This window comes from Giraffa tippelskirchi, chromosome 3 (assembly GCF_054371585.1).
Source record: "Giraffa tippelskirchi isolate mGirTip1 chromosome 3, T2T-mGirTip1v1.2.pri, whole genome shotgun sequence".
Lineage (NCBI taxonomy): Eukaryota > Metazoa > Chordata > Mammalia > Artiodactyla > Giraffidae > Giraffa > Giraffa tippelskirchi.
The window spans coordinates 12,897,363-12,923,795 of record NC_137277.1 but is presented as its reverse complement, the minus strand read 5'-3'; the positions used below and the strand labels follow the sequence as shown (position 1 = coordinate 12,923,795).

Genomic DNA, 26,433 nt, shown 5'->3' with positions numbered 1-26,433 from the left:
TGTTCAAGGATACCCAGAGAGAACAGCCGGCAACATCCTAGAGACACCCAGTGACACTCCAAGAGACCCTGATGACACCCTGCGAGATACCCTCCTGAGAGAAAGCCACCATTAACTGCAGAAGCAGCTGGGATGCCCAAAGGACAGGTGGACACAGCCAGTCCCTGAGTGATACTCTGTCCTGTCCGATTTGGGAACCTGAGGCTGGCAGGTACCCTGAGGAGGGCGGCACTGGGTGGAGGCCACTCTGCTGTGCCCATACGACCAGACTCTCTGCAAGATACACCTGGTCCAGTGTCAGACCTGAACCGATGCCTTTTCAGGATGTGTGATGAGTTCTCTCCGCCGGGTGCCCACTGCCCCGGCCAAGTCCCTGCCTGCCCTCTCTCCCACCCACTCCTGCCCCATTTCCTCCCCACTGCCCCGGGTTTCCTGAGCTGCTCTCTGACTCCACCCCCGGGCCCTCCAGCGCCTTGCTCCCCAAACGGTGGTCTCCAGACCTGTAACATCAGCATCATCTAGGAGCTCGCAGGAATCTTAAGAAATGCAGTCTGAAGCCCCACCCCAGACCCACTGAGTCAGAATCTTCATTTGAGCAAGAAGTCCAGACGATGCCCAAGCTTTTCAGAAGCCCTGGTTGAACCAACGCCCTCTGTGAGCCGTGAACGTCTGCCCACGAGCCTACACCCTCAGAGTCCCTTTCCTGTCCCATCAAAGTGTGTGCCTTCCCAGGATGTGCTGGAGGCCAGGGCAACCTGTGTTCAGCAGAGAGTGGGGGAAGGAAGCAGGGTGTGTGCAAATGTTGAGAGGTGGGGGAGGGGATGTGGACGGGAGAGTTGTCTGGGGCAGTTGGGGGGTGATGGTGTCCGCAGTGGAGGAGACAAATGAGGGGGGAGGGTGCAGGCGGTGCTGGGGGCGTCAGTGCAGGGGCCGGCCCATGCATGAAGCAAGCTCCCCAACTGGACGCTTGTCCCCGGTGGTGATGGCTGTGGGCAGGTTTCCGCCCTGGCCTGGCCTCTGCGCGCCCTCGCAAGTCCCATTTCACAGGCAGCAGTTCTGCGAATCCATTATCTGCATTTCCCCCGGGGGCGCTGGTGCTTAATTAGGGCTGAGCAAGGCCCAGGGCTGAGAAACCGGCTGCTCCATTTAATTGGCGACTTTTCTCTTCCTGTTTGCAGTATCTCCAGGAAGGGACGGGAGTCTTGGGAGTGGCGAGGGGGTCTGGCGAGGCTGGGGGCGGGCAGAAGGGGATGGCGTTTTCACTAATTAAATTAATTGATTACCCATAGTGCTAGGCAAAGGGGCCATCAGGGGCTGCCGCGGAAAGGGTGGGCGGGGCAAGCCGGGCGGGGGTGAGAGCTGCCACCAGACAAAGCGGGTGCCCCTGTCACCTATGAACTCATCCAAGATCCCTCATCGCCCCCCTCTCCAGGTGAACACTACAACTTCCCCGGAGCGCAGGTGATGAGAGCAAGAGGGGTGGCGGATGGATGGAGCGCCCTCTACAGGCCAAGACTCCGGTGGACACCAGCCTCCCTCCCCTAGGAGGCAGAGATGGTACAGGATAGCTCTCCCGCCTTTTACACACCAGGAAGCTGAGACTTAGTGAGGCTGAGTTACCTGCCCAGGGTCACACAGCACAGGTATTCAAACCAGAATCCAAATCCCAAAGCTCCTGCCACCAACAGCCTCCTGCTGTTCCCCTTATACTGCCAAAGAGGGGCGTGATGAGAAGCTGGCGCTTCCTAATTCTCCTTCTACCCCGAACCCGCTGGTGGAGAGAGCGAGAGACCGAGTCCTGGCAGAAGGGACGGGGGCTGCAGGATGGAGAGGAGGAAAGGCTGAGGGCAGTTGACCTCTGCTCCTGAGTCTTTGAAGGGTGTTGGGAACAAGGCAGTTGCTGAGGGTCCCCCATCAGCCAACTAGAAGGAAGGGGCTTAATAAGAGCATGAGAGATTTGGGGGACCGTGAATGTCCTCTGACATACAGGAGGCTCCCATGCAGGGGGCGGAGGGGGAGGCCGAAAGCAGTGGTGGCGTCTCCAGCTTTGCAGACTCCAAGAAGGAGAGAGACGCCTGCTCCTCTGGGGTGGGGGTGGGGGGGTGCCTGTCCTCAGGCAGGAGGCTGGTGACCTGACCTCTGATTGGAGAAACTTGGTCAGCCTCAGGCTCTGCAGACCCAGTGCGTGTGTGCGTGCTAAGTCACTTCAGTTGTGTCTGACTCTTTGCCACCCCATGGACTGTAGCCCGCCAGGCTCCTCTGTCCATGGGGTTTCCCAGGCAAGAATACTGGAGTGGGTTGCCATGCCCTCCTCCAGGGGATCTTCCCGACCCAGTGATCGAACCTGAGTCTCCTGAGGCTCCTGCACTGCAGGTGGGTTCTTTACCACAGAGCCAGCAGGGAAGCCTGCCCGTGGGGACAATTAAAGCGCAGAGTGGTACTGCATGGAGTACCATGGAGCTGGATGGAGCCTGGTACTGAGCCCACGCACCACAACTACTGAAGCCTGTGCGCCCTAGAGCCTGTGCTCTGCAACAAAAAAGTAGCCCCAGCACACCGCAACGAGAAAAAAGCCCGCTAAGCAACGAAGATCCAGAGCAGCCAAAAATAAATAAATTTTAAAAGTTATTAAAAAAAGATGGGATAGAGGGTCCACAAGGTCTCTTTCAATTTAGATCATTTAGGCACTGGAGGCAATGGCAACCCACTCCAGTGTTCTTGCCTGGAGAATCCCAGGGATGGGGAAGCCTGGTGGGCTGCCGTCTATGGGGTCGCACAGAGTTGGACATGACTGAAGCAACTTAGCAGCAGCAACAGGCACTGGAATTCTCCAAACTGCCTAGACCAGCCCCTCTCTTCCACACCAGTAGCCTGGGGCCTTTGGACAACTTGGGGCGTCTTCCATCTGCCCTTTGCTCACTTCTGCTTCCAGCTCCATGACCCCCACCTTCCTCAGCATCCACTGAAGGATGAAGATCCTGATCCTCTGGGTCAGGGCTCAGAGGTAGCAAAACAGCAGGACAACAGACATACCCGTGCGTCTGCCAAACGTCACCCTGGAAAGATTATTCATTGCGGCGCTGTTTGTCATAACCAAAGACTGAGAACAAAGGCGGGTTAAATAAGCTATCTGTACATCTGTACAGTGTGATATTATGCAAATGTGAAAAAAAGAATGAAGACGCTCTTTAGGCACTTATACGGAACAATCACCAAGATGGATGATTATGTGAAAAAAGCAAGGTGTCGAACATGTATAATCTACAACGTTTGGGTGAAAAACACACAAAAAAAGAATAAATATACATAATTGCGTGTCTGTGCAGAGACTGTCTCTGAAAGAACACTTAAGAAACTGGCAAAATGGTTACCGCTGGGTGGGGTAAAGGGAACCCAGTGACTGGGACATGGCTGGGAGGGAGACTTTTCTGTGTTTTCCCATTTGTACCTTTTGAATTTTGTATTAGGTGTGAGCAGCATCTTTCTCAAAAACATTTAAATATTTAAAAGGCTCTTCAAGGGCTTTTTCCAATTCCATGGCTCCCCCCACCCGCATCCTGGATCCTGAGGCAGGACCCTGGCCGGACCTGGATGTGTCGCTCAGGTGGGTGGGGGAGAACATGGATGAGAACCGGCTCCAGTGAGGAAGGAAGGAAGGAAGCAAGGAAGGGTGACTCAACCCACCGCTGTCAGGCCCCAGCAGGTGCCCTCTCGGCTCACCCTCTCTTGGGCATGCCCGCTTACGGCTGGCCTAGATCTGGCTCCCCAGTCGGCTTCTCTCTGCAGGGCACAGACACCAACCTCTGGCTCCCCACCCCGATGGGCCAGCAGCAGGCACACAGCCATGCCAAGGGCCCAGGCCCAGGCCTCAGTGGGCAGCTGGCTTGGAGCCTCACCTCCTCGCTAAGGATCTCTTGGCACTCGGAGTAGTTCACGCGGGCGGCCCACGTGCCATTGGCCAGGCACTCCCGGTAGCCGTTGTCTGGAAAAAGAAGAGTGAGTCAGAATGACCCCAGGCTCTTCTCCCAAAGAGGAGTAACCTAAGCATCTATTTATCTGCTGTTCGTACGTCCATCTACCCCTCCATCTGGGGCAGCCCAGGAGCCAGCTTGTTGGGAGGCCCTAGGGTGAAGCTGGAGAGAAGGGCTTTCTTATTATTTCCATCTCCCTGCCTCTTTCTGCCACTGGCCCCCAACAGAGGTACAGTGGCAACCCCAAAGCCTGCCCATGGGGCCACGGCTGTGCCCACCCACGCTGGCACGATCACGCCCATGGGACTGGCCCAGGGGCAGAGGCCTGACTGGCTCACTGGGCTGTCTCCTCGCAGGCCCCAATGTGAGGCAGATTACACGGTGGGTGCCCTTCTGAGAAATCTCCCATTTTGGGGTCTCACATGGCAGAAAAGCTGAAGGGTGAGTCCTGATGACTCAGTTCTTGCTCACGAGGCTGGGCGTGATGTGGAAGGTGTGTGGTGACAGCTCACGTGGTATGGTGCACTGAGGTTTCGTGGGGCAGGAGTCACCATGGTAAGGTACTCCTTGGGGGGTCCTCACATGACAGGCTTTCACAGGGCATGGGGCTCACAGAGCAGGGGATAGGGAAGGTCCCCAGGATGCCATTTCCCTACAGCAGGCCTTATGTTGGAGGGTCACATGGTGGGAGCATGCATGGTGCACAGAAAATGACAGGTGGCCAGAGATGAGGGATGTGCTGGGGGATGTCATGGGAGTAGGTCGCATGTAGCAAGTATTTTATTATTAAGATCTGCTTGAACTGGCTCCCAGCCTGGCACTTGGGAAAAAAGACAGGAGAGTGGCCAGGGGAGGGGCAAGAGGTCCAGGCTGCCACCAGCCTGGGAGCCAGAATGCATCACTTTTGAAGGACATCGGGAATTGCCTGAGGTCTAAACCAAGGCTGGCTAAAGGGCTCTGGGACACTCTCTTTCCTGCCCACTCTCTGGGGACACCGGGGCTCTGAAGCCCAGGCAGGAAGGGTCTGAGGGACATTCACATCTTGACCTTTTTCTCCTTTGCTGGCAGATGTCTCTCTGCCCTACTCTGGAACCCCTCTTAGGCATTGGTGGCTCTAAATATATTTTCTCGAGTGAATTCTGGCCCTGACTCCGGGAAGCACTGCCTGGAAGAGCCTTGAGCCATTTCCACCAGAGCCCCTCCCCTCTGGAGGGCTCTCCATGGCTCACACTGACCTGCATGTCACATCTCCACTCCAGCAGGGCTGGAGGAGGGCGGGGGAAGCTGCTGGGATCCCAGTCCCCAAGGCTGGAGCCCTGCAGGGGCAGAGGACCCCACAGGAGGCAGATGGGGGCCCCTGCTGCATGAGTGACATCAGTCAGGTGTCCTGCCGGGACCCTCTCCTCAAGCGCAAGCAGGTGGGCTACATCAGCCCATCCCCAGGGTGCTGTCCAGCCTGGGACGTGCCTCTGCAGGCAGCACCAGACAAGAGGGAGAAGATGGAGAGGTGTGTTTGGGGGGTGGGGGGTGGGGGTGGAATTTGCTGCCGCTTGCCTGAGAGCGGGAACCTCCACCTGGCTCTGCCTCCTCTCTAAACCCTTCTCCTTGGCCCTTCTGCTCAGAGGCTACTTGCCCACAGCACCAGCAGGGAAATGAGGCTAAATGGATTTTTAAAGCTCTGCTCAGCTTCCCTGCCAGTGGACCCAAGTCCTGGCAGAGCTGGGCCCTTGGGCAGAGTTGAAGATGCTGCTAATTCCCTCCTAATTGTTAAATGAGAGATAAGCTAGCAGAGGGCTGAGCACTCCATGGCTGGGCTTTCAGGGAGGCCTGGAGGGAGGTAAGGAAGCTGGGGAATCCTATGTGTCTGCCATGGATGGGAGGAGCCTGGGACCAGAGGCTGTTCCCAGATGTCTGCAAACAAAGGGATTTGGTGCCAGAGAATCTGGTGGGAAGGAGCATGAGGGCAGGGGAGCGGGGCGTTGCCTTAAGAGAGGCAGCACACTGTAGTGTTAAGAGCTCTTCACCCAGACAGGGCTTCCGAGGCGGTGCCAGTGGTAAAGAACCCGCCTGCCAGTGCAGGAGAGGTAAGACACGTGAGGTCAATACCGGGGTCGGGAAGATCCCCTGGAGGAGGGCATGGCAACCCGCTCCAGTATTCTTGCCTGGGAAATCCCATGGACAGAGGAGCCTGCTGGGCTACAGTCCATAGGATCATGCAGAGTTGGATGTGACTGTGGCGATTTAGCACAGCACCCAGATAGCCTGGGTTCAAATCCTGGCAGCACCCTTTACTAGCTCTGTGACCTCGGACGAGTCTTTCAGCCTCTCCGCTTCCTTATCTGCAAGATAGGAATGATCTTAACAAGAGTTCCTGCTCAATGGTTGAGGGGTGTTTTTAGTTGACACGTACAGGGTATGTGGAGCTCTACTTGGCATGTGGTGTGAGCTGTTACTTTTATTATTATTGTCTTGGAGCTATATTTATACAACCTTACATAAGATTCAGAATATGTCACTTGTCGCTATCAAAGGAGGCACAGGTCCGGGAGGCACCCCCTTGCCTCAAGCCCCCCCTTTCGAATCCTGCAGGTGGGGCAGAAACCTGGAATCCCTTCCAGGCTGGATCATTCGGAGGGAGCAGGCTCTGGTGGGAAGTGAGGTGATCCCACAAGAAAACAGGCCCAACAGGCAGCATGAAGTTTCCAGGGAGGATGCGACTTCCTTGTCTTTAATTGCTGAGCTGAGCAGTCCTCCTGGAGAATCATGGGAAAATTGATATTTTTGGAAATATTTCCCATCCCTTTGAAGATCAGATGCAGCGGGAAGGAGGGCATTTGGGAGAAGGCCTAGATGTCCTGGCAGCACCTCCTCAGTAAACAAATTAATTGGTACCTAATGATTAGGTCTAACTCTGGGTTCCCAATCACTCCTGATTACACGGCGTTTATTACACGGCGTTTCTCATCTCTGTGACAGAGGAGGCACCTAGAAAAGGGAGTCTCCCAGCCCTGCCCCCACCTCAAGGAACCATCACCTCCTCCCGCTCTTCTGGGATCACAGAGGGAAGAGCAAAGGAGCCGAGAGAACACCTCACCCAAACCTCCCACCCATCCTGCAGGTGGAGAAACTGAGGCCCCGGGCAGGGCCAGTTGCCGAGGGCTCCTTAACCAGTTGTGGGTGGAGTTGGGATTAGAACCCAGGACTCCTGGTTTCCTGGCTTCCATTCAACGGCAGGGCTGACAAATCGAGTAGCATGTGTCCAGGCACTAAAGATGTATTCGAGGGGTGTCAAGTGTCCTTGGGGACAAGAGTGGGGGCAGTTCATGGGGAGTGGCCAGGGCTGGCTACAAAGGTAGGTCGCACAGCAGCCGCAGAGAATGGACTTGACCATGGGGGCGACGGGGAAGCACAGAAAGGCTGTGACAGGGTCGGGTGAGAAGCTAGGACTGGAGAGGGAGGTACCTGGAACCAGGGCAGTGGCATTGGGGATGGAGGGCAGGGAGGGTCAGACATGAGAATCACTTTGGAGGTGGAACTGACAGGACCTGGTGCTGTCATGAGCGGGGTTGCGGGGCTCCTTCTGGAAGTAGCCCCCGATCCCCCACCATACACCAGCCCTAATGTTGCCTCCCTCCAGGGAGCTCCGGGGCCGGGCACCCAGCCGGGTGAGTGGAGGAACAGGAGGACTCTGGTTTCCCAGCTCCAGTGCCACCTTCAAGCTTTGCAACCTTGGGCGATTTCAGCCTCGCTGCCTCCATTTCCTAATGGTAAAAGGGGCCCAACTAAGTTGGAAGTTGGCAGGATGAGCACCCCAAACTTTTCTTCAGGTCCTTCTGCCCTTCCTCCTACTTACATTCTCCTCACACCTCCTCCAGGCTCTCTTCTCCTCCTGGCTCCAGGGTGCGGTTGCAGACACACAAGTCTGCATGGACTGGCTGTTCCAGCCTCCTGCCCAGTCCCAACACCTCCCCAGGGCCCTCCCCACCCCTCCTTGATTGTGGCCCCCAACCCTAGCTCCCTTAATCCAGCTGGTAAAAAAGGGGAAGGGCAGGAGAAGGAAATTGAGAGTTTTGAGCTGGACAAAGTCTTAAGAAGCCGTGTTGTCCAGCCCTCTCCATCCTCAGATGAGGGGCCAGAGGACCATAAAAAAGGGAGAAAAATTGTGCTAAAGGTCACACAATTATCTGGTATCTGAGTTCACCCTCTGTCCCCTCTTTAGACTCTAAGCTCAGGCCCACCAGACCCCAAAGGCCCACCCAGGGATTCCCCGCCCCCCCCCCCCCCCAGACAGGTCAGGGCCCCTGGCCTGCAGCTGTTGTGCTCTTGATAAGCAGGGGCTGTGAGTCATTGACAGGGGAGAGTAAATTAATTCTGAGGGTGACAGGTGGCATAGCAAGAAGCTGCAAAGCCTGGAGGTGGAGGCTCAGGGCCCAAGGGGAGCAGGGTGTTTATGTGAGGATCAAGTATCTGAACAAGCCCTGCCCGGATCAGTTCTCCTCTGTCCCCACCCCACCTGTGGGCCTACCTGCAAGGACAAGCCCCCTGCCTGTGGATCTAAAACCCTGAGTCCCCTACCTCGTGGCTGGAGGACCCTGGGTAGGCCTGGGAACTTCTCTGAGCAAAGTTGGGGCTACTCTGATGACCCCTGCCCAACCTCACAGCTCATGCCAACATTAACCCAGTAGGTCAACTGCAGAAGAAAGTGTCAGACAGACCTGGATGCAAATTCCAGCTTCACCTCTTACCAGCTGGTGATCTTGGGCAACTTTCCTAACCTCTCTGAACCTCGGAGGCCTTAATTATATATCATAGTTACGTGTAGCATCTTCCAGGGTATTGCTGAGTGTCAGCAGTAAATAGAGTGCCCAGTGGAGCACAGGGCTGGCCTTTGGTCAATGGCAGCTGTATCCATGAATGGTATTGGTATTATTATTGTCACTGTTAGTATATTTTCCCCACCTCCAACAAGCCCCCAGTTCTCCGCATCCTGTCCCACCTCCCAGGAGATGGTCTACCTTTTTCAGGCTTCCTTACTTGTGGTGTTGTAGCGGACGCCATAGAAATAAGCGGGGCAGGGTCGAACCACCAGCTGCCCTGCAGGACTCTGGGGCCAGCAGGTACCAATAAGGTCCACGGAAGCATTGCACTGCAGTCCTGGAGGCAGAGACAGCTGGTGAGACAAAGTAACATCCCCACTCCATTGTCCCCCCCCGGTCCACATTCACACACCGATTAAGGACAGGACAGCGATGACCCCAATGCAGAGATGAGCTCTTTTTCTGCAAAGGAGATACCAAGGGAAGGAACCTGAATTTGATGCTATGGCACTAGAGAGCCAATGTGGGTTCCAGAGCAGAGGAGTTACAGACACACTGGGGTGGTGTTAAAGCTCTGGTCCTGGCTGGCATTTAAAGGAAGGCTGGACATGCTCCAGGTCCCCTTCTCTGTAGTCTGAGGACACTACTCTTGGCTCTGCATTTTGTGTAGACTGGAGCACTCAGAATTCACAGCCTGGAACAGCTTGGAAGAAACCCAGCCAATCCCTGACTCAGTCCCCTCACATGCCTCTAGAACCAAACCACATCTGCTCCGAACCTGTAGGAACCAGTTAAAAGAAGTTGGCCCACCTTCCAGCTCACCTGATAACCACAATCACTGAACATTCGTGCTCTAATCTGTGCTAGGAAAGGACCTAGGGAAGGACTGGCTGAGAGGGATCATGGAGAAAAAAGGGAGAAAGACACCATGTGGGGAATTACTGAACTAGTAATCCGGAACCCAGGCTTCAGACTGGGCTCTGCTACTCATTCGCTGTGTGAGCGTAGGCAAGTCACTTGCTGCCTCTGGGCCTTAGTGTCTTTATCGATAATGAAGTAGTTGGATCTGATCAGAAATACTTAATCTCAGTCCACTGGAAATTTTTTTTTTTTTTTAAATTTTATTTTTTTATAAATTTATTTATTTTAGTTGGGGGCTAATTACTTTACAATATTGTAATAGTTTTTGCCATACATTGACATGAATCAGCCATGGGTTTACATATGTTCCCCTTCCCGGACCCCCCACCCACCTCCCTCCCCATCCCATCCTTCTGGATCATCCCATTGCCCCGGCCCTGAGCCCTTGTCACATGCATCGAACATGGAATGGTGCTCTGTTTCACATATGACAATACACATGTCTCAATGCCATTCTCCCAGAACGTCCCACCCTCACCTTCTCCCTCAGAGTCCATAAAATTGTTCCATGCATCTGTGTCTCTTATTCTGTCTCGCATGTAGGGTTATCGTTACCATCTTTCAAATTCCATATATATGCATTAGTATACTGTATTGTTGTTTTTCTTTCTGGCTTACTTCACTCTGTATAATGGGCTCCAGTTTCATCCATCTCAGTAGAACCGATTCAAATGTATTTTTTTTAATGGCTGAGTAATATTCCATTGTGTATATGTACCACAGCTTCCTTATCCATTCGTCTGCTGATGGACATCTAGGTTGCTTCCATGTCCTGGCTATTGTAAACAGTGCTGCGATGAACATTGGGGTACACGCGTCTCTTTCAATTCTGGTTTCCTCGGTGTATATGCCCAGCAGTGGGATTGCTGGGTCATATGGCAGTTCTATTCCCAGTTTTTTAAGGAATCTCCACACTGTTCTCCATAGTGGCTGTACTAGTTTGCATTCCCACCAACAGTGTAAGAGGGTTCCCTTTTCTCCACACCCTCTCCAGCATTTATTGCTTGTAGACTTTTGGATAGCAGCCATTCTGACTGGTGTGAAATGATACCTCATTGTGGTTTTGATTTGCATTTCTCTAATAATGAGTGATGTTGAGCATCTTTTCATGTGTTTGTTAGCCATCTGTATGTCTTCTTTGGAGAAATATCTGTTTAGTTCTTTGGCCCATTTTTTGATTGGGTCGTTTATTTTTCAGGAATTCAGCTGCAGAAGTTGCTTGTATATTTTTGAGATTAATTGTTTGTCTGTTGCTTCATTTGCTATTATTTTCTCCCATTCTGAAGGCTGTCTTTTCACCTTGTTTATAGTTTCCTTTGTTGTGCAAAAGCTTTTAATTTTAATTAGGTCCCATTTGTTTATTTTTGCTTTTATTTCCAATATTCTGGGAGGTGGGTCATGGAGGATCCTGCTGTGATTTATGTCGGAGAGTGTTTTGCCTATGTTTTCCTCTAGGAGTTTTATTGTTTCTGGTCTTACGTTTAGATCTTTAATCCATTTTGAGTTTATTTTCGTGTACGGTGTTAGGAAGTGTTCTAGTTTCATTCTTTTACAAGTGGTTGACCAGTTTTCCCAGCACCACTTGTTAAAGAGACTGTCTTTTCTCCATTGTATATTCTTGCCTCCTTTGTCGAAGATAAGGTGTCCATATGTGCGTGGGTTTATCTCTGGGCTTTCTATTTTGTTCCATTGATCTATATTTCTATCTTTGTGCCAATACCATACTGTCTTGATGACTGTGGCTTTGTAGTAGAGCCTGAAGTCAGGCAGGTTGATTCCTCCAGTTCCATTCTTCTTCCTCAAGATTGCTTTGGCTATTCGAGGTTTCTTATATTTCCATACAAATTGTGAGATGATTTGTTCTAGTTCTGTGAAAAATACCATTGGTAGCTTGATAGGGATTGCATTGAATCTGTAGATTGCTTTGGGTAGAATACTCATTTTCACTATATTAATTCTTCCAATCCATGAACACGGTATATTTCTCCATCTGCTTGTGTCCTCTTTGATTTCTTTCATCAGTGTTTTATAGTTTTCTATATATAAGTCTTTTGTTTCTTTAGGTAGATATATTCCTAAGTATTTTATTCTTTTTGATGCAATGGTGAATGGTATTGTTTCCTTAATTTCTCTTTCTGTTTTCTCATTATTGGAGTATAGGAATGCAAGGGATTTCTGTGTGTTAATTTTATATCCTGCAACTTTACTATATTCATTGATCAACTCTAGTAATTTTCTAGTAGAGTCTTTAGGGTTTTCTATGTAGAGGATCATGTCATCTGCAAACAGTGAGAGTTTTACTTCTTCTTTTCCTATCTGTATTCCTTTTATTTCTTTTTCAGCTCTGATTGCTGTGGCCAAAACTTCCAAAACTATGTTGAATAGTAGTGGTGAAAGTGGGCATCCTTGCCTTGTTCCTGACTTTAGGGGAAATGCTTTCAATTTTTCACCATTGAGGATAATGTTTGCTGTGGGTTTGTCATATATAGCTTTTATTATGTTGAGATATGTTCCTTCTATTCCTGCTTTCTGGAGGGTTTTAATCATAAATGGATGCTGAATTTTGTCAAAGGCTTTTTCTGCATCTATTGAGATAACCATATGGTTTTTTTCTTTCAATTTGTTAATGTGGTGTATTACATTGATTGATTTGCGGATGTTAAAAAAACCTTGCATTCCTGGGATAAAGCCCACTTGGTCATGATGTATGATCTTTTTAATATGATGTTGGATTCTGTTTGCTAGAATTTTATTAAGGATTTTTGCATCTATGTTCATCAGTGATATTGGCCTGTAGTTTTCCTTTTTTGTGACATCTTTGTCTGGTTTTGGAATTAGGGTGATGGTGGCCTCATAGAATGAGTTTGGAAGTTTACCATCTTCTGCAATTTTCTGGAAGAGTTTGAGTAGGATAGGTGTTAGCTCTTCTCTAAATTTTTGGTAGAATTCCGCTGTGAAGCCGTCTGGTCCTGGGCTTTTGTTTGCTGGAAGATTTCTGATTACAGTTTCGATTTCCGTGCTTGTGGTGGGTCTGTTAAGATCTTCTATTTCTTCCTGGTTCAGTTTTGGAAAGTTATACTTTTCTAAGAATTTGTCCATTTCTTCCAAGTTGTCCATTTTATTGGCATATAGCTGTTGGTAGTAGTCTCTTATGATCCTTTGTATTTCTGTGGAGTCTGTTGTGATCTCTCCATTTTCATTTCTAATTTTGTTGATCTGATTCTTCTCCCTTTGTTTCTTGATGAGTCTGGCTAATGGCTTATCAATTTTGTTTATCTTCTCGAAAAACCAGCTTTTAGTTTTGTTGATTTTTGCTATGGTCTCTTTTGTTTCTTTTGCATTTATTTCTGCCCTAATTTTTAAGATTTCTTTCCTTCTACTGACCCTGGGGTTTTTCATTTCTTCCTTCTCTAGTTGCTTTAGGTGTAGAGTTAGTTGATTTATTTGATTTTTTTCTTGTTTCTTGAGGTACGCCTGTATTGCTATGAACCTTCCCCTTAGTATTGCTTTTACAGTGTCCCATAGGTTTTGGGTTGTTGTGTTTTCATTTTCATTCGTTTCTATGCATAATTTTATTTCTTTTTTGATTTCTTCTGTGATTTGTTGGTTATTCAGAAGCGTGTTGTTTAGCCTCCATATGTTGGAACTTTTAATAGTTTTTTTCCTGTAATTGAGGTCTAATCTTACTGCATTGTGGTCAGAGAAGATGGCTGGGATGAGTTCAATTTTTTTGAATTTACCAAGGCTAGATTTATGGCCCAGGATGTGATCTATCCTGGAGAAAGTTCCATGTGCACTTGAGAAAAAGGTAAAATTGATTGTTTTGGGGTGGAAACTCCTGTAAATATCAATTAAATCTAATTTGTCTATTGTATCATTTAAAGTTTGTGTTTCCTTGTTAATTTTCTGTTTAGTTAATCTATCCATATGCGTGAGTGGAGTATTAAAGTCTCCCACTATTATTGTGTTATTGTTAATTTCCCCTTTCATACTTGTTAGTATTTGCCTTATATATTGTGGTGCTCCTATGTTGGGTGCATATATATTTATGATTGTTACGTCTTCTTCTTGAATTGATCCTTTGATCTTTATGTAGTGTCCTTCTTTGTCCCTTTTCACATCCTTTATTTTAAAGTCTATTTTGTCTGAAATGAGTATTGCGACTCCTGCTTTCTTTTGGTCTCCGTTTGCATGGAATATGTTTTTCCATCCTTTCACTTTCAGCCTGTGTGTGTCCCTAGTTTTGAGGTGGGTCTCTTGTAGACAGCATATATAGGGGTCTTGTTTTTGTATCCATTCAGCAACCCTTTGTCTTTTGGTTGGGGCATTCAACCCATTTACATTTAAGGTAATTATTGATAAGTATGATCCCGTTGCCATTTACTTTGTTGTTTTGAGTTCGTGTTGAAACATCCTTTCTGTGTTTCCTGTTTAGAGAAGATCCTTTAGCATTTGTTGGAGAGCTGGTTTGGTGGTGCTGAATTCCCTCAGCTCTTGCTTGTCTGTAAAGCTTTTGAATTCTCCTTCATATCTGAATGAGATCCTTGCTGGGTACAGTAATCTGGGTTGTAGATTATTCTCTTTCATTACTTTAAGTATGTCCTGCCATTCCCTTCTAGCCTGAAGGGTTTCTATTGAAAGATCAGCTGTTATCCTTATGGGGATCCCCTTGTGTGTTATTTGTTGTTTTTCCCTTGCTGCTTTTAATATTTGTTCTTTGTGTTTGATCTTTGTTAATTTGATTAATATGTGTCTTGGGGTGTTTCGCCTTGGGTTTATCCTGTTTGGAACTGTCTGGGTTTCTTGAACTTCTGTGACTATTTCTTTCCTCAATTTAGGGAAATTCTCAACTATTATCTCCTCGAGTATTTTTTCATGGCCTTTCCTTTTATCTTCTTCTTCTGGGACTCCTATGATTCGAATGTTGGGGCGTTTCATATTGTCCCAGAGGTCCCGGAGGTTTTCCTCATTTCTTTTGATTCTTTTTTCTTTTTTCCTCTCTGCTTCGTTTATTTCCATCATTCTATCTTCTACCTCACTTATCCTATCTTCTGCCTCCGTTATTCTACTGTTGGTTCCCTCCAGAGTGTCTTTTATCTCCTTTATTTCATTATTCATTCTATATTGATTCCTTTTTATTTCTTCTAAGTCCTTGATAAACATTTCTTGCATCTTCTCAATCTTTGTCTCCAGGCTATTTATCTGTAACTCCATTTTGCTTTCAAGATTTTGGATCATTTTTATTATCCTTATTCTAAATTCTTTTTCAGATAGATTCCCTATCTCCTCCTCTTTTGTTTGGCTTTGTGGGCATTTCTCATTTTCCTTTACTTGCTGAGTATTTCTCTGCCTTTTCATCTTGTTTAGATTACTGTGTCAGGCGTGGCCCTTCTGTATTCTGGTAGTATGAAGTTCCTCTTTGTTGTGGAGGTTCCTCACTGCGGTTGGGGTTGGACAGGTGGCTTGTCAAGGTTTCCTGGTTGGGGGAGCTTGTGTCGGTGTTCTGGTGGGTGGAGCTGGATTTCTGCTCTCTAGAGTGTAATGGAGTGACCAGTATTAATTTTTGAGATGTCTATGGATTTGGTGTGCCTCTGGGCAGCCTGTATATTGATGCTCAGGTCTATGTTCCTGCGTTGTTGGAGAATTTGCGTGGTATGTCTTGCTCTGGAACTTATTGTCTCTTGGGTGGAGCTTGGTTTCAGTGAATTTATGGAGGCTATTGGATGGTCTCTTATTAATTAATGTTTCCCCTGGCTTTCAGTCTTATTCTTGCAGTAGCCTCAAGACTTCTCCTTCCATACAGCCTCAATAATAAAACTTTTAGGTTAATGGTGAAAAGATTCTCCACAGTGAGGGATACCCAGAAAGGTTCACTGAGTTACATGGAGAGATGAGGTGGGGGGGGGTGTGGGTTGAGGTGACCAGGAGGGGAAGAGGGGAATTCAAATGTGGAGAGAGCAATCTAGCCAGTAAGCACTTCCCTCTGTGCTTTCCACAGTTTGGAACCCTCAGAGTGATTCACAGAGATACATAGAGGGGGGGGAGGAAGGTAACAGAGGTGAGCATGAGTAGAAAGGGAGGAATTGAGAGGGGAGAGAGAGATCTGGGCAGTATCCTGTTCCTGAAGTGTTCTCCGGTACCCAGAACACCCTCAGAGATTCACAGAATTGGGTTGAGAAGAGAAGGAGAAGGGTGGGAGATAGAGGTTCCCTGGGGGAGAAGAAAGAGCATCAATAGGGGGAGAGAGTGATCAGGCCAGTGATCACACTCCTGAGTGAAAATGCGTCCTAAAGATTGGGTTCTTAAATGTACAAAGTTGATATCAAATATGTAAAACAAAGATTAAAAATCTAGAGTAGAGGTTAGACTCTTATAAAACTTACAATCTAAAAAAAAAAAAGAAAAAAGGAAACAGTGTAAAAAGAAAAAAAACAGTAAAACAGTAAAAAAAGAAACAGTAAAAAAATGTAGAACAGGAAAAAAACATTAAAAAAAAAGAAAACACAAAAGGTATAAGATATATGTATGTAGTTTGCTTCAAAAATAGGGGTTTTTTTTTTTTTTTTGCAAGTTAATAGTGGGTTATGAAGATGAAAGTTAAAGGTGTAATAGAGGACTTGAAGAAAAAGGAAAGAAGAGAAAAAAAAATTTTTTTTAATTAAAAAAAAAATTAAAAAAAAAAATAAAAAAAAAATAATAATAATAGTAAAAAATATATATATCCCGGACTTTCTCTGGAGCTGTTGTGAGCAGTGTGGGATCTGCTCAGTTTTAGATAGATCCTTATTCCTGCTTATACTTTTCAAGATCTATAGGTCCTTTTTAATGCAGTCGGTATTAACTACAGGGATCTTAATCTGTTGGCCTGTCCCTTCCAAAGCGCTTCCCTCTGTTTATTTGGCTTCTGTTTGGAGATCTCTTCAGTATCTAATTTCCACCCTGCAACAAAGCGGTGGAGGTGATCTCTTTAGGTTCGCTTGTTCAATCGTGCTGTGGGGAGGAAAGAACACTGCAATTCTGGCGTGTGTGTGGTAAGGTCGCAGTGTCTCGGCCGCACTGGGTTCGCCCCCGCTGACGGCGTGTGTGCTTTCCCCGTCTACCCTGCTCAGGCTTCAGGTTACTCGGCCGGGGAGCGGGCCCTGAGCTGCGTGCACTTCCCAGGTCTAAGCCGCTCAGGTTCAGGCTCCCGGTTGCTCCACAAGGGCGCAGACTCGGTTTCGCCCGCGGCTTGTGCCGTTCCCGGTCGGAGCTGCCCAGGCGGCCAGGAGTTTGGCGAGGGCGCTGTCCCCTGTTGGGGCGGTGCGGCTTATCACCTCCCTGGTCTCCGCCTCGGTTTACGGGCGCGCCCGGCTCCGGTGTGCTTTGTGTCGGTTCTGAGGAGCTGGTCTCTGGCTGCGACCCTCCCGGCGGCTGTCGACCCTCCGGGATCTCAGGCAGTCTTTGCTTAGAAACTGGGAGCCTGTTTGCAGTTTGGTAGGGGGTGCCCTCTCTGGAGCCGAGTTTGCCCCTTTCCGGCTCTGGCGGGCCCCGCCTGCCCGCTGTGTCCCGCGGGGGATGGGGCGATCCGCAGCCGGCTAGCTCTCCTCTGGTATCGCTCAGTCCTTTGTTCTGTGAGCGGGCCGGCAGTGCCTTAGAGTTGGGCTTTTCGCGGGATAGTTCTCTCTCTCTCTCTCTCTCTCGCTGTCCCACAGTTTAGGTTACTATCTCACGTTAGCTCCCTCAGATTGCCCTCGGGGCACTCGGGCCAGGTCCTTACCCTAGGCAATGCCGCCCGCTCCTCTCCGTTCAGCCCCCACTTGCTGGTGGCGGATGATGCGAGCGTCTGGGGTTCTTTGCTGGGAGTTGCTTTAGGCACGTAATCTGTGGATTTTATTTATTTTTTCCTCCCAGTTACGTTGCCCTCCGAGATAAAAAAATCCTCCCCCACACCCGCCGGTGAGAGGGTTTCCTGGTGCTTGGAAATTCCTCCTCTTTTACGACTCCCTCCCCGGGACGGGTCTCCGTCCCTAACTCTTTTGTCTCTCTTTTAATCTTTTATAATTTCTCCTACCTCTTTTGAAGATAATGCGCAGTTTTTGTGAAAGCTTGACGTCCTCAGCCAGCCTTCAGAAGTAGTTTTGTGAAGTTTGGTCAGCGTTCAGATGTTCTTTCCATAAATTTGTGGAGGAGAGAGTGGTCTCCCGGTCCTATTCCTCCGCCATCTTAGCCCCGCCTCTCCACTGGAAATTTTACAAGTTCTTACAGACTTTGAAATTTAATGAAAAATTTGTTCTATACATGCATTTTAATTGGGAAAAGGACCATGGAAAAGGACCTTTCATTAGATTCTCAAAGGGAGTCTGTGACTCAAAAAAAGGTGTAAACAACTGGACCAGAAAAAGGATGTCAAAATCCCCTTCCAACTGTTTGCCCTTAATTAAAAAATAAGAGCTTTAGGAGTCGCGTGTGTGTGTGTGTGTGCACGCACGCGCACACTGGAGCAGAGTTGAAGTCATAGTAACACTTCTGGAGGGCAGGGGGCTTTTGGTCTCCAACAGGTGGGGGCTGGGCTGAGGACAGTCCCGGCCCCCCTCCCGATGCTGTCCCTTCTTTCTCCCCCTTTCCAGGCCCCTCTCCTCTCAAGGCTGGCACACCAGTCCTATGGAGGCCCAGCGTGTCCATCACGATGGGAGTGGGGTTATTAACTCAAGACTGGCCTTAGAATGTACAGACAAGCCAGGGAGAGGCACGAACCAATGAAGGGGCAGTTTTATCAGTGCCTGCACTGCAGCTGCATTAGCAGCTGCCAAGCCCTAGAGGGGCCCGCCTGCCATCCCCTCCCCAGACAAGCCTGTGCCCAGTCTCTCAGGAAACAGCACTGGTTAGACTGGCGTCCCTTCCCTGCTGAATGCAACACAGTGCAGAGCAACCCTTGTACCAAATGCTGGTTTTTCTTTCTAATCAAAGCTATTCATAGGGTGTGTGGGCAAGTCCAGGCTCAAGGGACAGAGGCCTCCAGGCCAAGTGTTTTAACTGAAAGAGAATGAAATCGGAATTGGGGCTTAATGGACACAAGGAGACGGCTAGCCAGGTGGTGGAGGTGGGTCAAGCCCTGGCTCTGTGCCACCATGGTGCCTCCATGAATGGCATCACAGAGAGGTGCGGGGAGTCGGGGAGTGAGGAAAGCAGTTGAGATTTTAATCTGCCTTGGATAGAGTCTGAGTCTATCTGACTCTGCGGATAGAACTGAGCCCAGAGAAGGGGAGAAGCCGCAGGTGTGTGGCTGTGGGGAGGGAGGGATAACATTAAGGACTGTGCTCTGTTTTTTTTCAAAGCTCTTCTTCATGTATTTCGTTTGTTCCTCATCCACCCTGCAATGCCATTATTCCCCCTGTCTAAAAATTTACAGATTTGTTATTACCTTTTTACAGATGAGAAAACTGAGGCCCAGGGAAGTTAAGTGACTTGCCCAAGGTCATGAGCCAATGAATGAAAGAACCAAGCCTTATCACCAGGTGTTTTGGACTCTAAATCTAGTACTCTTTCTTTTATACCACACTGCATGCCAATCTGGGGGGTGGGACAGTTGAGGAGGCATTGGGAAAAGAAGCAGTATTTACTGAGAGCTGACTGAATGCCAGGCACCTGCCAAGTGCTTTACATGTACCTATATATCTACATGGGCTCCCCTGGTGGGTCAGACGGTAAAGAATCTGCCTGCAATGCAGAAGACCTAGATTCAATCGCTGGATTGGAAAGATCCCCTGGAGAAGGGAAAAGGACTACCCACTCCAGTATTCTTGCCTGGAGAATTTCATGGACAGAGGAGCCTGGTGGGCTGCAGTCCATGGGGTTGCAAAGAGTCTGACACCACTGAGTGATTAACACTTTGACTTTTCATATATCTACATATATCTATATCTGACTTAATAACCTTCCTCAATAGATGGTTCATTCACTCACACATTCACAGTTTAGGCTCTGGGAGCATTAAATGGAATGTCACGTGTGGCACCTGGGACTTGCCTAAGGCGCACTCTCAGTGCAGCATCTGCTCTACCTCCCCACCCTCTCTCTCTCCTGCCCTGGACAGTTCCCCAGCACCCCTTCAACACAGGGCAGGTCACCACTGGACACCAGCCACAGCCAAGACCAGCCCAGAGCCAAAGCAGAAACCCACTGCTCAGCTCTCGAAGACCAGGTCTCAGCCAATGCCCAGAGGCCTGACCCCGCCCACAGCTAGTCGGGGATATGCAAGTGGGAGGGGCCAAGGGAGAAGCCTTTTACCCCTAGTCTGTGGTACAGATTAGGATTCCATAGCACCTAACGTGGGTCTCACACCATTTGCCAATGTGGGTGCTCATTCTCCCCACTTTACAGATAAGAAAACTGACGCTCAGCAAATTGTTTATCCTTAGTCATACAGACACGAAAAGGCAGAGTGGGTTTTCACGCCTGCCCAGGGCTCTTCCCACTGCACCACAGCGGTTCCCAGTCTGGGCAGTTGGCTCTCACAGCATTTGGTTGGGCCCGTCCCTGTGCGCTGGGTTCCTCTGCTGTCTCCCTCCCTCTCTCATCCTGCGAGGCTCACAAAAGGCTGCACGGAGCTGGCATGGGAGGAACATTGCAGCAGACGTGACCTTTACATTAACAGCCCAGAAAATCCTGCAGGGAATGAACGTCTGTGTGAGAGACGGGGAGAAAGGGAGAGAGGCAGCAAGAATGAAGAAGAGAAACCAAATGCAAGGGGCCAGGAGACGATGTTGCCCCTACCTCCGGAATAAAAGGCCCGCTAGCTGGCCTGGGGTCCGGGCGGGGGTTGGGGTGGGGTGAGGGTTGGGTGGGGGGTGGGGGGTCTGAGGGAAGGAGGGGCCAAGCAGGGGTGTGGCTAGAAGCACAGGGCCAATCAGGAGCGGCGACCAGCTCTGACTCCCAAATACAGGCTGCTGCTGCTGCTAAGTCGCTTCAGTCGTGTCCGACTCTGTGCGACCCCATAGACGGCAGCCACAGGGCTCCGACGTCCCTGGGATTCTCCAGGCAAGAATACTGGAGTGGGTTGCCATTTCCTTCTCCAGTGCATGAAAGGGAAAAGTGAAAGTGAAGTCGCTTAGTCGTGTCCGACTCTTAGCGACCCCATGGACTGTGGCCTACCAGGCTCCTCCATCCATGGGATTTTCCAGGCAAGAGTACTGGAGTGGGGTGCCATTGCCTTCTCCAAAATACAGGCTAGAAAGTTCAAAGTCAGGGTTGGCCCCTTGATTTTAGGGAGCGGATGGAGAAGGGAGAGGTGGAGAGCGAAAAGAGGAAGGAAGGAAGAGGGCCAGGGATCCGGAGATCGAGGGAAGGGAGAGGGCTGCAACCTCTGAAGGGGAAGGGTGCGCAGGATTTGAGGGGCTGGGGGAAAAATCCTTTGTCGAACACTGCTTCCCTTGTGGCTCAGCTGGTAAAGAATCCGCCCTCAATGCGGGAGACCTGGGTTCGATCCCTGGGTTTGGGAAGATCCCCTGGAGAAGGGCAATGTGAAAGGCACTGATGAAATTCATGCCACCCATTCAATTCACTTCGTCACTTTGAGAAGAATAGCGCGTGGGGTGGGAGGGAAGCGGGGGAAACAGTGGAGAAGGAGAGAGAGGGTGAGAGAGGACGCAGGAGACAAGACACTGAGAATAAAACAGGGAGAAGCAGACAGAAAGCCAGGAGAACAAGGTACAGAGAAAAATAATTTCAGAGGTGTGGGGGTGGGGAGGACCTGGATTTTCTAGTTGGGAAGGGGAGAAGGAAGGAAAGGAAGTCCGGGTGTCAGTCGGCGTGGGGGCTATAAGGACCTCGAGGTCAGGGCTGTTGGACTGGGATTACTGAAACAATAACCATCTCCTACAGATCCCACTGGGTTTGGCTGGTGGCTCAGACAGTAAAGAATCTGCTTGCAGTGCAGGAGACCCAGGTTCAATCCCTGGGTCAGGAAGATTCCCTGAGAAGGGAATGGCTACTCACTCCATTTTCCAAGTTTTCACTGACCGCCTAAGAAACACTGTAGGAGCTGGGGATACAGTGCCTGTTCTAGGAGCTGGGATACAGTAATGAATAAAATAAATGCCCTTCCATCAGTCTACAGGGCTGGAGGGTGGGATTGTGTGTGTATACAGACATAAAGTGGGGCTTCTCTGGTGGCTCAATGGTAAACAATCCGCCTGCCAATGCAGGAGACCTGGGTTTGATCCTTGGGTTCAATCCCTGGGTCGGGAAGATTCCCTGGAGAAGGAAATGACTACCCACTCCAGTATTCTTGCCTGGGAAATGCCATGGACAGAGCAGCCGGGCAGGCTGTAGTCCCTGGGGTCCCAAAGAATCAGACATGACTGAGGAAGGAAAGGAAGTTGTTGTTTAGAGACTAAACAACAACCACAACAATAGACATAAACAGATAAAGACTGATAGGAGGGGAGTTCCCTGCTGGTCTAGTGGTTAGGATTCAATACTTTCACTGCAGTGTCCAGGGTTCAGTCTCTGGTCAGGGAACTGAGATCCCACAAGAGTTCCCACAAGCCAAGCAGCAAAAAAAAAAAGAGACTGAGAGCTATTTTAATTTGGTGCTAACATTTAAGCAGGGACCCAACAGAAGTGAGAGAGGGAACTCTGTGCATAGCTGGGGAGTGGGCAGGGAGTGTTCTAGGAAGAGGGAACAGCAAGTCCAAAGGCCCTGAGGCACGTGTGTGCTCAGTGTATCTGAGGTGTTGACATTCCTATCACGTGGTGGCTCACCTCCTCACTCATGGGGTACCTAGATCCCTTAGAGTTTTTTCTGGGGACAGGGGAGTGGAGCCAGGTAGTGTATGAAACTGGTCCTACATCTTCCTCCTTCCCCACACATGCCCAGAGCAGACACGGGGGTGGTGGGGCCTATTTAAAGCTTGTGCACAACTGGGCACTGGGTTCTTCCCCTAGATGGATTATATAGTTCCCTTTCCATTGTGTTCAGGAGCCAAATGTGCTCAGCAGATCTTTCCATGGTAGATAAGTTCCAAGGAAGACTGGAACCTGGTTCCTGTCTCTAGTTATGTCGAGTCTCCCATTGGGGGCTTCGGAATGAGCCAGGTTAGGTGGGCACTTGGCAGGAGCCCTGCAGCTGGGAAGCCCAGCCCCCTGTTTGGTTTAAGCCAAGGAGAGGGGCTCTGCCAAGGCCACCCAGAGGGGTCAGCAGGTGGCCCAAGGGTAGCCTCTGAAACACACATGCTTGCCCTTTCTGGGAAGCTGCTGCTAGGATGAATAGGCAAGGGCTCTGCCTGGGTCACCTGGCAGGGAGAAGCTGGGCATCGAGTCTTTTGCTTTTTGCTCAGCTATCTTCTCATTGGGCTGTGACCTCCTCGACTGGGCAGAATAGAAAGATGCCTTTGTATGGCGTGTGATTCCTCAGGACATGTGCGTGGGAGCCTCTATCCTGTGGGCTCTTCATTTTTGCATTCCTGGCACCTAGTACAGTACCAGGAACATAGCAGAGCCTGAGGAAGATTGAGGGCTGTATGTAAACCCAGTATAGGTATGGGACACTGCAGGGGTGACTCTGCACCCCAGATGACTGACCAAGCAGGCCCTGGATACCATGCCTCTCTGGGTGACCACATACATAGTAGTGAAAATGTCCAGAGTCAGGCCCATTTGATTCAAATATTAGGGCTAGTGCTTAGTAACCATGTGTGCTTGGGCAAGTTAGTTAACCTCTCTGAGCTGTAGGTTCCTATTCTGTAAGATGATGACAAAAATACTTCCTAACAATATTGTGGTGATTGAATGAGATTAAAGCTCTTAGAATGGAGTCTTGACATATAATAGCCACTAAGTATATCTTTGTTATTGTTTTGTTTAGTTGCTAAGTCGTGTCCAACTCATTGGGACCCCATGGACTATAGCCTGCCAGGCTCCTCTGTCCATGGGATTTCCCAGGCAAAAATACTGGAGTGGGTTGCCATTTCCTTCTCTAGAGGATCTTCCTGACCCAGGGATTGAGTCCAAGTCTCCTGCATTGGCAAGTGGACTCTTTACCACTAAGCTGCCAGGGAAGCCCAAGTAAATATTAGCTATCATTATTTATTATTATCACTCATGACCTTTAGACAGGGGATTACCCTGGGTCCTTGTCAGCAATATGATTTCCATATGTCTCTGATGTTCACTGGTCAATAATTCTATTACTTTCTGGCATCATCATATTCACACCATTATTTTATACGTTTCCAAGGCTGTGGTCTGCCACATAATGGGGCCTTGACCCTGGGGACGCACTTTCTCCCTGCTCCTGGCATGTGGGAGGCCCCCCAAAGGCCCCAGCTCAATGCCAGCCACCCCAGGCCAGACGCCCATCCATCTGTCTCAGTCCCTCCACCCCACCCTCACCATCTGTTTCTACCAGTGCCCATCGGTCTGGGTAGGTCTTAGCGCTGGAAGACAAATAGCCTATTTTCAGAGGCTGCTGTGGAGGATGATGGACTGTGTGCCCTGAAGCCAGGCAGACTGGGCTGGGGGCAGGGACACAGAGTACAAAATCATCAGGGAATGGATGACATTCATCACGGCCTGCTGCCTCCGAGGACTGATGACACCGTCATGGGCTCAGGAATGTCACTGTGCAGGAGCACAACAAGCAAGTTAATGGAGACTGACCTGCCCCCCATCCGCCCCCCCCCATCAGTGCACGGGGCCTGGGACAGGGAGGGGCTCCATCTCAGGCCAGGCCTCTGAGTAGGTCTCCTCCCTGCGAGGCTTTCTCCTCTAGAGCTCCAGACTCTTGCTCCAGAACTTTCCCATTCCTCAGGGCCCAGCTTAGCCAACTTTGCAGCCAGATGTTCTGGGCTGTCAGTATCTCCCCAGGCTTCCTGCCCTTCCCATCTCACCCCTCCCCTGTTCTTCCACCAAACCCACCTGTTGGTCCTCAGTCAACTCTAGCTTTGGCTCAGAGCATTGGTTCTTCTCTGCCAGTCTCTGCTCAGAGCCTCTCAGAGACTCACCTTGAAACCTCCTCCTTCAGGAAGCCTTCCTAGATTCACAACACCCCTGATCTAACCTCCCTGCTGCCTCCACTGTAGTGAGCAGTTCAGGGCCAAATGTCTGCCTCTCATTCCAGCTACAAGGTAAGCACTTTGAAAAGCCTGCTCTTACCAACAATAATAAATAATACTCAGTAGTGGTATGGCACTCTACAGTTTATGAAATATTGCCATTAAATGTAGTGCATTTAATTGCAATGGATCCTTGAGGCAGGTATCAGCCATCCTATTCTTCAATTACAGAGTGAGGCTCAAGTAACTCAAGGGCATGCTCATCCCTGAAGTCAAGGGCTACCAGTGGGGTCCCCTAGGGCAGACAGAACAAGACTGAGCGCCACTATGAGGACGGACGGGAACACAGTGCTCCAGGTCCCATTCCTCCCCTACCTCCTCCCCCCCCCCGCCAGTAGGGAGGTAACAGTAGCCCAGGGGGCAGCTGCTCCGCACTGTGGAGTCCTCCTCTTCCCGCAGGCCCAGAATCAGAAACTCCCTGCTTCCCTGTAGCACACGGTGGCCGTTTCTCCACCAGCATGCGTCTTGTGCTCCTCCTCACAGCACATGTGTTTATGGACTTGACCCCCAGACCAGATTGTCAGCCCCTCTTTGTTCTGCCAGGGAACATGAGTCCTGGCACACAGTAGGTGCTCAGTTAATGAGTTGGATTAAATCAAACAGAGATACCTGCAGAGAAAAAGGAATTACCAAAGAAGAGTCCCTCAAAGACCCTCAATACCCCTCTCCATCTTCACTGGGCAACAGCATCGCCAGGACCCTAGTTAAAGGGGTCAGGATGAGGGTTCAGGGACCACACCCCAGATTAGAAAAGGCATGGTCCCGGAGCCCCCAAGCCTAATTCTCCCATCTCAGTTTCCTCATGAGTATAAATTGTTGTTTAGTCGCTAATCATGTCTGACTCTGCAACCCCATGGACTGCAGCATGCCTCTACTATCTCCCGGAGTCTGCTCAAACTCATGTCCATTGAGTCGGTGATGCTATCTAATCATCTTATTTTCTGCCATCCCCTTCTCCTTTTGCCTTCAATTTTTCCCAGTGCCAGAGTCTTTTCCAGTGATTTGGCTTTGTACCAGGTGGCCAAAGTATTGCATCTTAAACTCTTATGAGGATGAAATAGGGTTATTATACAAAAGCACTTTGTAAATGGTGTAATTATACAAGTATTAGTAATATTTACAGTCCTTTCTGTTGAGGGGGGTAGAGCACGGTGCTAAGGGATGTAAGTGGAAGCCAGGTTTCCTGGGCTCAAGTCAGCTCAGCACTTACTAATTCTGCTCCAGGCCTCAGTTTCCTTATGTGTATAAGGGATATACCAGCAACTGCCTCAGGAGGTCATTGTGAAAACTGGGTTGATACACAGATACTCTTGACTTAACGATGGTTCTACTTAATGATTTTTTGACTTTACGATGGCTTGAAAGCAATATGCATTCAGCGCAAACCACACTTCTAATTTTGAAGTTTGACCTTTTCCCAGGCTAGTCATGTGGTACAATCCTCTCTCCTGATGCTGGGCAGTGGGAGCAGCCACATTCCCCAAAGAGCCATGCGATCATGAGAAGAAACAACTGTCAACGCACTTACAACCACTCTGTACCCACACAACCATTCTGGTTTTCACTTTCAGTATGCCATAAATGACAACAATACTTTAATTTAAAAAAAAAGGCTTTGTGTCTGATGATTTT

At 49.5% G+C, this 26,433-nt stretch overlaps 1 protein-coding gene across 3 annotated transcripts in view; it reads right to left on the bottom strand.

Annotated features, from left to right (window-relative positions):
- CRHR1 (corticotropin releasing hormone receptor 1) overlaps positions 1-26,433 on the bottom strand; it is a 61,271-nt gene that overhangs the window by 9,701 nt on the left and 25,137 nt on the right. For 2 of the 3 annotated variants that reach the window (XM_081576445.1, XM_081576447.1), the window contains exons 3-4: positions 9,006-9,125; positions 3,897-3,982 (exon numbers count right to left, since the gene is read on the bottom strand). In XM_081576445.1, coding sequence (XP_081432571.1) covers positions 3,897-3,982; positions 9,006-9,125 — 206 coding nt within the window. Of the gene's footprint in view, positions 1-3,896; positions 3,983-9,005; positions 9,126-17,759; positions 17,929-26,433 lie in introns of those variants that run through there. The other variant, XM_081576448.1, reaches the window with a different exon arrangement.